At 34.2% G+C, this 15,579-nt stretch overlaps 1 protein-coding gene across 1 annotated transcript; it reads right to left on the bottom strand.

Annotated features, from left to right (window-relative positions):
• Window positions 1-307: 307 nt before the first annotated feature.
• On the bottom strand, window positions 308-15,377 carry LOC148281849 (apolipoprotein D-like). Its single transcript, XM_088225999.1, has 5 exons — window positions 14,973-15,377; window positions 11,333-11,555; window positions 3,996-4,147; window positions 2,271-2,448; window positions 308-1,413 (listed from the first exon to the last, which is right to left on the bottom strand). Exons 1-5 carry the CDS (start codon window positions 15,096-15,098, stop codon window positions 1,241-1,243), a joined length of 852 nt encoding a protein of 283 aa, XP_088082125.1. The 5' UTR covers window positions 15,099-15,377; the 3' UTR covers window positions 308-1,240.
• Between the last annotated feature and the right edge of the window lie 202 nt (window positions 15,378-15,579).

Here is a 15,579-nt window from a genome sequence, read left to right as displayed (position 1 = left end):
TTTATTACTGCATTTAAAACAACTATTTTATAATGCAATAAAGGTACCCAAAATATATTTAGTTGCAACACTCACCAAGCCAATTTACACGACTTGTAGGCGAAGATCAGAATTACCTTATGAAAATATCAGTCTTTTGATATATGATTTTATTTTCCTAGCTAAGTTTTTTTAATTTTATGATGATCAATATTCCCAGGCAAAATATCAAACAAAATTAAAAGTAAAACTGCATTGATTTATTAATATTTCATTTATTGAGCATTTTACCTACATATTCATAATTAAAATTTTAATAAAACAATAGTTTTTATTTTATTACGTAATTTTTTTATTAATCATCTCGTCTTAACACACTTCAATCAAATAAATAATTGTTCAAAATTCAATACATGAAATATAATGCAATACTAGAAAAAACACATGGTTCACTATTTTGACTTTTGACCAGATTGGCTTAAAACTGATCATATTAATCATGCCGTCTTCACAAGATATAATAATAACAACTGTGATTATATCAATTGATTGCTGTATGCTAAATTTTGAATTGAGAATGAAAATTTATACATTATATGGGTTTGTAAGCCGTGTACCACAGGGATTTCCCTAAATCCCCAATAAAACTTAAATATTTTTTTTTAAAGTTATAAAAAATACACCTTTTGTACCACTAAAAAAAGTAATTCGATTAAAATGTATCCCCTTTTTTTCGTGATCCCACAAGGGATTACAGAAGTTGGATTCGTTCCGACTACCGTAGCAGGAGCCATCTTCAGAGTCAACTATGTGTTGTACAGAAAAAAAATGTCTAGTGATTTGTGTTCTCTCACAGTCAGCAGTCAGTGTGATTATTTTGTCGTGTGTGGTGCCGAGAACTCAATAGTTTAAGTTATTTGGGTGTTTGTATAATTTATTTGTCTCTGTTATTATTGACTGTATTTCGATTGCCCGTAGTAACGAATTCAACTAACACGGGATCACCCAAAAAAGACAATTCAAATCGATAACGGTGACCATGAAAATCTACGCATCTAATTAATTCGATGTATTTCATGAAATAAACAATTAAAGTAGACTAAAATCGTATATTTATAATTCAAATAAAATATCCATTGCTAAAGGTGTCCTAACAAATTAACACCACGTTCAAGCTATAGAACAGTTACGATCGTAAAAATCAGATATAAAATTTTCATTGTTCTTTGGACTTTGTTTTTGTTCATTTTCTACTGTTTTTCTAGGGAAGCCATTCGGCATCAGCATTTGGGCTGTTTTGTCCATAAACCCTCACATCAGCAGCTTCGACACTTTCTCTTTCCTTCCTGAGATCTGCAGAAGCATCTTCAGCACTGTGAGCCAATTTGTTGTAGACATTTTTCCCAGCTCCAGCCACGTATTCGATTCCGTCTCCTGAAACAGATACTCAAAGAATGGTAAACAAATCTACAATGAATGGTGAATTTCGACATAAAACGGAGGTAAGCCAGTAAAAAGACTTGAGATGACCAGATGAAGCAAAACCTTAAATCTGGTAAGTTAAAAATTTGCTTGTTCGAAGGGTACAAGATGAAAAAAAAATAATTGTGTGGTGAAACACAGAAGACGTTCTATCCATATCTCTATGGAGAAAAAGCGTGACAGTAATGGTCTACAATACTTGGTCAGCACCATCCGAAGAAACTGCTAAAATAGTAGTCGCAAAGGTTGGATTTCGACCTAATCAAACTTAGCCGAAACCAAGTGAGTCTTACTAAAGCCCTTACAGGGCAAAGCAGAGTGAATAATCACCTTGCTATAATGAACCTGTTAGAAACTTCTAGATAAAGGTTCTGCAGTGTACGTGATGGAACACCTATACACATTATATGTGATCGTGATGCTTTATATCGCAAAAGATGTCGCTTCCTCAGCGGGGCATTGGTTAAATCTGAGGATGCGAGAGTCTCCACCCTCTACCTTTGTGTGCCCGCTTCTTTAAGGACTTGGGATGCGGGAAAGATTCAGGAACAAAAAAACACTCGCCTAACCTCTTTAAAGACCCAGGAACTAGCTTACGGGGACCCGTCATAATATATCTACTCAGGCCACAAAGATCAGGGTCTTATGTATTCTTAACCACTCTCGCGGCACGAGAAAACAGTTTTTCTCGTGTATTTTGTATGTAAATACACGGGATAATACGGCCGCGAGGGCGTTTGGAATACCAGCCCTGATCCCCATCTATAAAAATAAGAATAATAGTCTAAAATCAACAAAAAAAGACTTACCGATTTTTTCTCCTGCCTTTTTGACCACACCAGCAATATTATGAGCAGAAAACGTATCAGGATCAATGTCAATATTTACTCCGTTGGCGGTTCCGTCAGGGTGCTTAGGGCACTCCTTTTGGGATATGATGGAGAGGTCGTAGGGATCCACACCTGATGATGAAAGGCGAGAGCGAGCCTGTGGAGAAATCAGACGTTGATTAATAAACAATTTAAATAATAGGATTGTGGTCTCGTGACTAGTGTCGCGGACTCACGGATCAGAGATCAGAGGCTCGAACCAGAGACTCTACCCTATTTTGAATAATTTTCTATTATTAAGTTTTTAAAAATTCTTTTAAAATATGTAGCACTCAAAAATAGTAGCGTAAATTATAATAACGCAAATATATATTTTTACTAATATAAAGAACTGAAAATAAAATTTCATATACTCTTCTCTAGTTTTAGAGGTACAGGTAAACGTCGTTTTGCACCGGTTCGCACGCCGATTTACAATTACGCCGGTTGGTGCCGGCGTGGGATTCCCCGGTTCGGCTGACACCAGACGACTGTAGGCACCGCGATTCTAATAGAAGACACACTTTTACACGTTGTTTTATTCTATTACTGTGTACGCGAGCAGCCTATTGTGTGTGTGAAACTGTTTTCGAGTTAGTTTTCGTTTTGTTTTTAAGAAAAATAAAAGGTATGATTATATTTTCCATTTCATTATTATTAAAATTAAAATTAAAATTATATTCAAATAATTGTAGTTTATGCTATGATTCTGCAAAAAAGGAAGCAGCAATCAAAACAAATGAAATTTGAAGCTTTTTTCAAAAAAGTGTTAGAATTTAATTTAGTGCCGACGACCTGGTGAGTTAGTATTTATTATAAAAAATTCATAATTTATATCAAGAGATTATTATTTATTTTGTAATGAATTTAAACTTATCTATTAATAGAATTTATTTAACATGTATTTGGGTTTTAATTTTTTTTTTACAATAAACGTAAGTGATAACACAGAGTATTAAAAAAATAAAGCATTATTACATAGCAATGAAATACATATTAATAGTAAAAATAGTAAACAAAAAAATCCCACAAAGGCATGGCCTGTTCGCGGGTATACAAGAAAATGTTAATGAATTTTTGCTTCTATAATAAATAATGGACAGTTATAATATTTTTGTGTAACATAAGAAAGAAAAAATAAAATATTCTGTAAAAGATAATATGGTATATTTTTTTTATAGTAATTAAATAAACATGTTAGATTGTTCTTAGAATTTTGACACGGAACCTAATGTTATATCTTCCATTATGCTAATGACTGATTTGTTTCAAGGATATGCAACGGAAAATTTGCTAATATCAACTTAATTTTCAGGTTTCCACGAATCCATCCCCAACTGCCGCTCTTGTGACTCTCCCCGCACCGTCCACCCCGAGTGCAACCCCTTCCCTGTACCACGAGGAGACCACTACTATCCGGAGGTCAATGTGACCAGCGGAGAGAGGCTCTGTTTCCCCTTCATGAGGAGCCTTCCGGGACATCAGAATTTATATTTGAGTTCATTTTACGCTGATTTTATTTACGCCGGTGTCTCTCGGAACAGAACCCCGGCGTAAAACGACGTTTACCTGTATTTTAATGCAAGTTCTAGCAAGAGACGAACAGTGACAATTGAGCAATTCGAGGCGCACTGTGTGGCAAACGAGGTTAATTTGAAGACTTACCTTATCCAGGTAAATCTTGTCCAGGTCGCGCCTTCTGGAGAGGATAGAAGCGGATTGCCTGTGGGCGAAAGTCAACTTTTGGCAGGTGAAAATGACGGCGTAGTTGGAGTAGTCTGCCGATAGGATGGTGTAGCTGGCGGAACCTCCAATACCTGAGAATGAAGAAAAACGCAAAAACATTAGACGATACAAGAACATTTTTATGCTATCATGACCCGTAGCTCAATCAAAAATATAGATAACAATTTCTTCCCATGGTTGTTAATCGTATTCGCGATCACAATGGAACATCCGTGAACACCTAATAATAATAATAATAATAATGTTTGGATAATTTATATAGCGCCATTTTTGTGAAAATCACCTCAAGGGCGCTGTACAATAAATAAATATCCCAGCACGCCTTGCAGCTACAGAGCGCATGTACGGTTGGGGTTCTAGTTCCTCGTCTCCAATTGTGATATATAGGAGCTAGATAACAGCACGTCTTGCAGCTACAGTAAGAAATCTAGCCCCTATTTACATTTTTATTTTTAATTTTTTTATTTGACAATGAAGTTTAGAGTTTAAGTGATATTTTAAAAAACGAAATAAAAAGCTAATTTATAAAATTAGAAGTTAGATAACAACAAGTCTCGCAGCTACTGAGCGCATGGACGCTTGGAATTCTAGACCCCATTTACTAAATTTAGATATTTGATAGTTGATAACATTTACATAATATGATAAAAATAATATGATAGTTAACATCGCAAAAAGTCTTGCAGCTACAAAACGCATCGACGAATGAAATTTCAACAACATAAGAATGATTTTAAAAAGTTAAGAATAAAAAATAATAAAAAAACACAACAATAATACATTGAGCAAAGAACTAGTAAGTGTGGCAATTAAGTGAACATGTAACAGCACAAAAAGTAAAATATAAAAAACTAAACAAAGATAGCATTCCTTAACTTATTATTAAGGTTAACAAGATGATGGACCCTACTCGAACTCGAAGGATCCCTGATTTATTTTGGTATGCAGTTTACAGGATCTATCGTCATTTTCCTAGTAAAAAACTGTAGAAAAATATTATATGTCAAAATATTTACGTTTCGCGACGTATAATCCTGCTGCGCAATCACATATTTGAATTTCACCGGTGTAAATATGGAAATATTCAAAAACTGCTATTGATATTTATTTATTCACTAACAATATTTTAAGTTTGTCCAAATTTTTGTAGACAAGGACAGAGTGTAAAACCAGCCATTGACAGGTCATAAGCCCAGTAGATGCCTAGACTTCTATATTACCTTCTCTTAAATGTTTTTCATCTCTGTTGTAATATGTTATTTATTTATTATTTATCATGGTATTTATTGCATTTAGCCGGCGGTTAACAAGCCAAATGTCAAGAAAAGCAGTCGCCATAGTAATTGTAATTGAATTTTCACTTTTTTGTATTAGATACTCCTTACTATTTTGCAAATGCAATATATTGTATGATTGTTTATAGTAAACGCCGATTTTTCGCCAGTGAACTGTATTTATTTATGAGGAAAACAAAAACAAACCGACACGAGCGTTGACTTAGAGATTACACACGCGTTGACTTATGACTGCGATAACTTAAGCATGTTCTTTATTGTTCATTGTGATCGCTCAAATGTTAAGTAAATAACAGCATTTATCGATACTATTCCTGGCCGATTACCTTTCGTTCCCATCCTTCCTTTGACCCATCCTTATGGTACCTACCTAATTTCAAGATAGAAGATATTCAAAATTAGAAGATTCGGATTTATAACAAAAACAAAACAACATTTTTGACTTGACATGAAATCGGATAAAAAGTGGTTGGAATCGTCGCGCGTCGAGGAAAACATAGTTATATTTTATAGTTCATTTTTTGATCCAGTGCCAGAAATTGAAGAACATTCAGATTATATTAAAGGTAGGTATTCATTCCATGTTCCTATCCTTTCTCAAATATTTCCCAAAAACAAAACTGAATGAAATTCGATTTTCATTTACAGTCCGCCTTTTTGTTAACACAAATGCTTAGCATGTTTTTAAGCACGTCGATAGTTATTTGTGATTGAGCTACTGGATGGGAGTGAGAGCCGACACCAACAGGACAAAAAGTATTTTTAGACTAGCAGAAATCAGAAATGAGAACCCTACACTCCATGTGAATAGAGAAATAGCGTTGAGATATAAATAAAATCACGAGTATCACATTTTTATCATTAGTGATATAACAAAAAACGGAAAACCAATTTTAAAAATCTAACACGATAGAAAGGATGTGGTTTGTCACTAGTCAAGAGTCCTGAGGACTATTTTATAAATAAAAACAGATAAATTTTATCGTTGCGGTTTCGTGGTACGGTTTTTATCGACATTGGTGCATCCGGTCCAAAACCAGCACGGCCCCGATTACAATGAGAAGTAAATCTACATAGTAAAATTAAGTTTTCTGTGTGAGAAGCTGAATACGCATACATTTTTTCTTCGAAACACGTTGAATTATAGATTACCGACGAAGATACTTTAAATGTTCATGCAAATATATTCATTTTGCGCTGCTTCGAGCAATCTGTTTTTCTATGGTCCATTCACATTTATCATACCTATGCTGTGTTTGGGGTTTCGCAACTAAGAGCAAAATTTCTGAGGTGCAGGTTATTCAGAAAAGAGCGATCAGAAATGTGTTTCACCTACCGTATGATACTCATGTAAGGGACATTTATTTTGAAACAAAAATCATGCCTTTAAGCATGCTTTTCTGTTTCGAGATAACTGACACTATTATTGATACAACTCAATGCACAGTAACATAAAGCCAGCTTTCATTAGAGACACCCATCAGTACAGTACTCGATCAAAAAATAATATTTATATTAGATCTGTGAAGTCTACGAAGTTTGGTACTAGATCTTTACAATACGTAGGTTTCAAGGGATTTAATAAATTGCCACAAAAATTTAAAGTACCAATTTCAAAATATAGAAACAGGACGTGCGAGTTGATTTTTTTTTCCAGAAGTACTTTGAATAAATAATGTTAGTTTATCCAGAGAATGCGCATCTTCAACATATAACTTTTAATATTTTATCATTTTTGCTTGTATATGTAATTTTTAATGCTATTAAAATGTTATTTGTGTTTTTTTATACTTTTTAAGCTTGTATTATGTATACGTAATTTTAATACGTTTTTGATATTTTTTTAGCCTGTATATTTTGTTAATTTAAAAAAAACTTTTTTATTCTTGTAATTTTTAACATTTGCACTCTCGTGCTAGTTCAATTTGTATATATACAATACATACATGTAATTTTTAAACTTTTTATTTTTTTTAATTTTTCTTTTCCAGATTGTATAATGTACACATCATTTTGAATTTATTTCCATACCTAGTATTATGTTTATTCTATTATTTTAAAATATTTTTCATACCCTTTTAATTTGTAGTGTATCATAATTTTTATTCTGCTTTGTAAATAATGTTATAGTTTAAAATATAAAAACGTCTTTAAATAAATATTGTTATCTGCATGTCCCTAAATGAGTTTCTTTTTAAAAACTCCTTGGGAATATTATATAAAATTATGTTTTCAATTTAATAATAAAAAATAAAAGAATTCTTACACAAATATCGTTTTTTTTTTTAGACAGTAAGGTAACTTATGAACGCATGAAATGGGTCATAGAGTTTATTTAAATTATTATCATCATCCCATGTCCGCACCCTAAATGGTGCATCTTTCCTATTCTTCACCTTCTGGAGAACCAGCCTTATTCTCTCCACTGCTTGATAAAAGCCTCTTCCAAACGTCTCCATTCCTTCCTATCACCCGCAATAGAGGCAATGTCGTCGACCCAGCTTTTCTGTGTCCTTCGCGGAGCCTGTAACCGCTAGAGGACGCGTCCCCAGGTGGTGGATAGGAGAACACTCAGCAGATATGCAGGGTAGGAGGGAAATAAAATACCTCCCGTGAACCAAACAGGCAGTAGCGTCTGACCCAGATTGGGCGGCTACAAACAGCGCCTGCTCCCTATGTAAGGGCGGCTGAATCCAAACTCACCGACACGTCTGGCAAGCGTGGTGTTTTGATGCCAAAAACAAAACTTCTGTTACTCGATGGTAAGGCAATCAGTCTTACGGTTCAGGTGCCAGTCCAGGAACAGTGAAATATTTCAATGCGAAACCACGTTTTAAACAAGTATTTCAGACCGATTCTGCCAGGAATCGAACATGATGAGAAAGTTAGGTGTTTTTTTAATGTTCTTTTATTTGTTAATAGACTATGAATGGTGGGAAAACTAATTCCCCCGTGGATGCGGGGCGTGAAATAGCGGGGGGCGAAGCCCTAAGACTTCTACGATATTATTGAGCGTAGTAGGCTTTAATGAAATTTAATAAAATACCTCGATATGCGGTATGCAGGTCAATCGGTCACAACCCCAACAAATGAGATGGATTAGGAAGGGATACCACTAACTTAATCTTCGTTCTCGACGGACTTGTCAAATCCGACTTGAAACTAGCAAGCGGCACTAACACAAGGACAAGCCCCGATCTGGAGTTCAACACTGGTGGTTGGTGGAAACAAAGTTTATAATGCGGCATACATTCAACAAAATGAATGCGCGATGTACGACACGAGGTCTTAATGTGGCGGGTGATCAAAGGATACTGAGGTGGGAAGTGATCAGTGGTTGTGGGTAAAAGGATGGAGAAATTGTGACAATACTTGACCCATGCATACCTATATAATTCGTAACCAATGAAACTAATTCAAATAATAAAATAAAAGAATTTACGTACTCAAGAATTGTTTTTTTTCTTTTGCGTAATGGGAAACGTTAATGTAAATATATGTATTTATTTAATATAAAAATTGTATTAAGTAGTAATATTGTATACTTCTTTTTGTTATCTGAATAAAAAAATGTATCGTATTATCAGCGCTCTGATTTTTTAAAGTTTTGTAATTACTCCGCCAGTGACGTCACAAGTTCTAGTCGGTGAGTTCTGCTGATTGGTGAGTTGGATTCTCGGAAACCGGAAATTTATCACAACACTATATTATTGGTTGACTCGGAAGAACTTGTGACGTAGTTCAAAGTAGTTCAGTTTTATTATTTTTTAAATACGTTTTTGAGGTGTTTCGCCGTACAATTAAATGCTCTTATTTATACCACGTGTAAGAAAAAAAAAGTCAAATTTTCCGTAGCACTGAACTTCCTTATTGAATAAAATGAGTTTATTATGGGGTCATTTTATTAAATATTTTTTTTTAAAAAAGATGGTTTATTTTTATTATTGTGAAATGAAAAGATATTGCCAATTATTTTGATACGTATGAGATCAATCGGTCAATTTTATCGACCTTTACAACTATCATGATATGTATCTATACAAGTTATGATTGAAACGGGTTGTTATGATCGACTCACAGGAAGTGATCAATGAAAGAGTCAAGTGCTTGTTCGAGACGTTTCTATTTAAATCCGTGCAATTATTTGCAATTAAGATGATTGATTACTAATTTGAAAAATAGCGAATACCGCCATACCGGTTTTGTGCGAAAATTCATAGAGCAAAAAATACTTGCATTTTTTTATTTTTTTATTAAATCATACAAAATTTTTTTTTTTTGTACTCCCAGGAGTTACAACAAACTCATTTTGGGACAGAAAAATATTTACACATAGGTATGTTAACAACAATAGTATTTAGTCATAATCATTTAGTCATAATACGCCGAAAAATAACTTACGTTGGGGACTTGAATAAGTTTACGCTGTTTTTTCGTGAAAATTAATGCTTTATTTTTAAAAATTAGCAAATAACATGTCATTGAAAGAATTGTGTCCATCGCAAGCGAATTTTTTCTATCTTTCTGGCAGCATACGAATACCGTCTCAAAAGAATGACCCGTCTTTTGGGCTATCCACGAATCGAGAATGGAAGTGCTGCTCAGCCCGACCATGAGCCATCGATTGGAAAAAGTGGTAATCGGAAGGAGCGATGTCCGGTGAATACGGCGGGCGGGGTAGGACCTCCCATTTGAGGGTTTACAAGTATGTTTTGACGGGCCTCGCAACATGTGGCCGAGCGTTGTCATGCTACAAATTGACTTTGTATTGTCTCGCCTTAAGCACATTAGTCGATACTACTACTACTACCATCATGCCATTTCTCCGTAGGGATAGGCAGAGAGAATGGACCGCCTCACACGTCTATCCTGGCACATTCTTGGCTTTATCCACATTCATACATCTTGTCATACATACCCATCGGTTTTATCTGCTTTTGTCATGACCAAACTTAAGATTTTGGTTGATTTGATCATGCCTCGTCTTCCTTGGTCGTCCTCGTCTTACGTTACCGTTCATTTTTGACATATATACTTGTTTTATTTTGTCGTTCATTCGTTCTACATGACCAAACCATCTCAGAGACCCTCAGAAGAGAACCTCAGTCGATAGCGATCTCCAGTAATGGTTTCATTAGGTTTGAGAAGCTCATAATACACTACACCCAGCTGATCATGGTAAAGAGCAAAGATGACGATGTTCGGTGATGTTCCGACAGAGTATGGTCACCGTAAGTCTCCACAAGAATTCAATGTGCTCCCCGTAAATACTCTTTTTTTTGGCACGAAATTCGGCATGTTGAACGCTATGAATAAGAGTGTTGTTTACAATCGGCGGAATACCATGTATCGTCATTTAAAACCTAATGGATGAGCTTCACGATGATGCTGCAGTATTACCTGGTGTAAAAAGGTTGAGATAACACCATTTGTCGGGAAACAACGAAAACCTTTTCAAGTCCCTATTATATTTACACAAATAAACGAACGATAAAACGTCATATCTCTGTCTGCATACAGACCTCGCTTCTACATTACATTCATACCTAAATCTTCTTATGCCTGCGCGTCGATTATTCCGACTTTTAACATGTTCATCTTCAAGGATTTGTTGGATTTGATCATGCCATGTCTCTCTCGGTCTCAGTCGTTTTCTGCATCCGTCAACCTTTGCATCGTAAATATATTTAGCAGTTCTTTCACCGTCCATTCCTAACCAATAAAGGACTTCTTTATTGATTTTGTCGATAGTGATGATCTCAGCCTTACATGTACGGATCTCGACATTTGTGGCCTATCGTACATTGTTATGTCACACATGCCTAAGATATCAAATTTCGACAGTATTCAGCCTACTTTAATCCTTGTTTTAACTACTAACCAACGATCAAAATAAAGGCCCAAGAGACGTAAAACTAGACAAATTTCCAAACCAAATAAAGCAACGTAAGATATGCTTACTCAAGGGGAATCTGACTCTCATTTTGGCCGGAGTTCCAGGGTCCTCCATAGTCAGGATTCCGGTGTACCGGTAGTCGTGCTTGAGGGGAGTCAGCCCGAGGATGAAGTGCTGAGACACCTGCTCCAGCTCATACTCCCCTGGCTCCTCGCCCCTAGTGATGTTGTATGTCAGGCAATGGGACGCTGTTGATGTTTTTTGAATCACGTACCAAATGCCTAGCATCTGCAGAACAAACATTGAGATTAGATTACATGCTTGTAATACGAGAAATATATTTAACCCGAGCAACATAAACCCTTGGTTTTATTATCAGCACAACTAGGAAGTTGTCTGTTGATGTATTGAAATTGTCGTGCCTGATTTTAGAAAGTAATCAGTGGCGCATTTGACTGTATATACCAGTAACTCAATCACAAATAACTATCCATTTGAGCGATCACAATGAACAATAATGAACATGCTTTAGTTATCGCAGTCATAAGTCAACGCGTGTGTAATCTCTAAGTCAACGTTCGTGTCGGTTTGTTATTTGTTTTCCACGTAAATAAATGCAGTTCATTTGCGAAAAATCGACGTTTACTACAAAAAATAATACAATATATTGCATTTGCAAAATAGTAAGGAGTATCTAATATAAAAAAATTAAAATTAAATTACAATTACTATGGCGACTGCTTTTCAAAATGATACGTTGTGGTTTAATCAGTGAAAAATTTGATGACGGTTTGAAACTCGATTTTATCCATACTCGGTATTTTTTGCGGACAGACTCACTTATTTAGGCGTAACTTGGAAACTAATGACTCATTTATGTCAATACTCGGTATGTATATACTAGTGATGAGTCAGACTATTATAATCAACCCTTACACCCCTGGCAACCCTTCTGTTCCGCAAATTTCGGGACCTACCCCTTACGCAAGGTTTCACCTTCTACAGAAATGTAGTTTTATTTCATTTATCCTTATACATATAAAAAATAGATATTTTTAAGTGTTTCTTTTCCAAACTTAAATGTATTAATTGTAACGTTTTTTGTCATTTTATGTACCTATACATATTTACAGTTTTATTTGTAATAATTTATTTATATTTATTTTCATTAAAAGTTTCAGCTCTTTAACTTCACAAAGATTACATGGGGAAAAATTAAAGGAATATAGATATTCAAGCGTAAGAAGAATGGTAAGTTTTACACAGTGTGTACAGTGGTCCATTTAACCAGTTAATGACAGGTCATAAGCCCTGTAAATGGATATATTTCTGAATTTCCCTTCTATAAAATGTTATTCATCTCTATTGTCATATACATAAATACATATTTTTAATTAACAACGTTTTGAGTAGTCCAAACGTCGTAGACAGGCTGGATTTTCTCCCTAAGATCTAAATATGAAAGTATAGGCATTTACAGGGCTTATGACTGGTTTGGTTTAACTATTGGCTGGTTTAAGTGTCCACTTTACACACTCTGTAACATTAACTATTCTGCGTATGTTTAAACAACTCTTCTACTCTTAAGTGGCCATTTGAACCAGCTAATTACATACCATAAGCCCTGTAAATGCCTACACACTGCAGAAAAAATATATTTAAATTATTAATCACTTAATATCTCATAAACCAATATTTTATGCTGACCTTGTCGGAAATCAGACCCCGATCTTTTTCAGTATAAAATGAGGCATGAGACAAACACAAAGTATAAAGCTACCACTTAAAAAATATAGAATTTATTGTAAAAACAGACTACAAAAAAAGTTCCATGTTTTATAATAAATATTTTATTTAGTTACTCGTACTTTTTACACAATGAGTACTTATTTATCTGTACTCTATATCAAAGTAAAAAAAATAATAAAACTGGCAACACAAACACTTAATTTTTTTATTTTTTTTAATAAATAAAAAACGAAGAATTCTATTTCGATCTTCGAGCTTCGATTGTTGTTTAAATAAAAACATAACACTATAGTCCTTAAAATTTACCTTGATTAAAATGACAGCTGCCGAACTAATGTCATAGTGATAGGAAATTACTGATCACTGATCACTGATCATGTACCGATCAAATCGATTTTATCAGTTATTTCATGTGAACATGAAACTCTGTTTCCGAAAATTGATGTAAAAACGCAAAAACAACCGTATTATAGTGAGTTTAATACAATTATTCACTAAAAATAAGACATTTATACTTTTTTCGTGAACATTATCAAATGAATTATCTTTTTATTCGATCAATTTACATTGATCAATTTGTCCCATCTCTAACGTTTTTGCAAAATGATGTAGCCTTGTAAAAACGTCGTTAATAATTAGGTTTATTTTAACAATGTTTAAGTATGTCAAAATGCTTGCAGACTGGCGGGATTTTCTCTCTAGAGAGTTATTCATATTTAAATTGATTGCAACAGAGAGGGAAAACATTTTTAAGAAGGGAATATGGAAATCTTGGCATTTACAGCGCTTATGACCTGTCGTTGGCTGGCTTAAGTGGCCACTTTACACACTGTGTAACATTCACCATTCTGCCCATTTTTAAACATCCACATTTCCTCAACTCTTCCATCTGTTGGCTTTTTTAAAGTACTCTCCTTTAAACTCCTTTATTTCACATTTAAGATAAATGCGAAATATTTTAAATTTTCAATAAAGATGAGTGCGAAATATTTACAAAAATGAAAATACAGTTTTGGTTCTTAATTTAAGGTGCACACCCAAAATAAGGGTGACTGTCCTATATAGAATTACTTTACCATTCAGAGTAATATGTCAAGAGCTTGAAATACAAATCAAATATTTGTACCAGATTAGTATGCACATACATATTAATCAAAAACAATTTTAACAGTTTTAACATTTTTAACATGATTTAAAAAAAATTCTTAATTTTTATTTTTATTTAACGGTTTATTTTATTATGTTAAATAAATTTATGGTCACTTGTATATTCTATAAAATATCCTTAAAACACTTTATTTTATTATGTTACGTAAGTTTAAAGAGCCAAGTCTAATTTTTTTCGATTCGAAATTAATATATGGTATGGCCATCTTCATTCTTAACATTATTTTACCTCTTTAAATATATTAGGTCAATACATTAGAATGGTGAATGTTACACATTGTGTAAAGTGGCCACTTAAACCAGCTAATGACAGTTTATAGATCTTTTTTTTGAAAATTTTTTTTTGCACCATAACAGGCAGGATGCCCAATTACAGTGTTGAATTAAATCTTAAATCACAGAACACCCAGGCTTGAGAAAAATCACGTTTTAATTTATGTGTTCTCACCGGGAATCGAACCCGGAACCTTCCGTGCGTGAGTCAAGCGTCTTGACCACTACACCACGGAGGCCACCGGATATCTATATTCCCCTCTCAAAAATGTTTTCCCTCTCTGTTGCAATAAATTTAGATATGTTTTTTTTAGTTTTAAAGCTGATTTTATAAATTTATTTTGATTTATATGTCAAGCAGTGTATTAAAAAAATAAAATTAACACACTAAGTACGAATTATTTTTCGTGTGTCAATATAAATCACTCCTAAGACGTTACTACTAAGTTATGTCGTCACTTTTGCCGACGTCTGTCATTCTATTCAAGCTTTATTTTAAAGACTATAAATTCTCACCTTGTTCATTTCGAAGTCTCTCATTGGCTCTACGTGTGGACACGAACCCAAATGATAAGTATGCGCCCATGACGAACCAATAACTAGAGAAAATAAAACAAACAAAACACTCGTGATTTTCGCCATTTTTAAATTTTGTTCGCGCAAACAAAGGTTGTTATGATTTGGCTGTAGTTCTATATTTGAACTGCTGTCAAATGTCAAACCGCGCGCGTCCGTCACTCGCGACGGAGTTTCCAAACTGTATTTTTTGTAGGTGGTTAAACCGGTAATGGCGGTGGACAACTTCTACTAACTTGTGGAGATTGTTTTCATTGGTTATATACCCACTGACTTTTATATCAGATAATGTTGGAACTCAACATGCCATGAGTAATCTCAGGATGTCTAGCCACGGGTTTTATTAGTCACAAGTGGAAAAGGCAGTGTTATGCTACATAGTTGAGAATCAGGGTTGGCGATAATCATCAAAATGAGACATTGACCAGATTAGTCATTCAACTATGCGCTTCCGAATTTCTAATGACTTTGTTCTGTCAATTCGCTATTACTCATGTTTTTATTACGTTGTTTAAGACAATTATTATATTATATTATGTTAAAAAAC

The sequence above is a fragment of the Micrasema longulum genome, unplaced genomic scaffold, assembly GCF_059751315.1.
Source record: "Micrasema longulum isolate JH-2025_06_02 unplaced genomic scaffold, ASM5975131v1 h1tg000403l, whole genome shotgun sequence".
Lineage (NCBI taxonomy): Eukaryota > Metazoa > Arthropoda > Insecta > Trichoptera > Brachycentridae > Micrasema > Micrasema longulum.
The sequence above is the reverse complement of the archived record's forward strand: the minus strand, read 5'-3'. Positions and strand labels throughout refer to the sequence as shown.

What these genes read in the sequence shown, in the direction of transcription:
- LOC148281849 (XM_088225999.1), bottom strand. Translation starts at nt 15,098, where the DNA reads ATGGCGAAAATCACGAGTGTTTTGTTTGTTTTATTTTCTCTAGTTATT. An exon ending in GAGACTTCGAAATGAACAAG is followed by an intron (nt 11,556 to 14,972) that starts GTGAGAATTTAT and finishes TTTGTTCTGCAG; the next exon opens with ATGCTAGGCATTTGGTACGT. An exon ending in AAAGGCAGGAGAAAAAATCG is followed by an intron (nt 1,414 to 2,270) that starts GTAAGTCTTTTT and finishes TATCTGTTTCAG; the next exon opens with GAGACGGAATCGAATACGTG.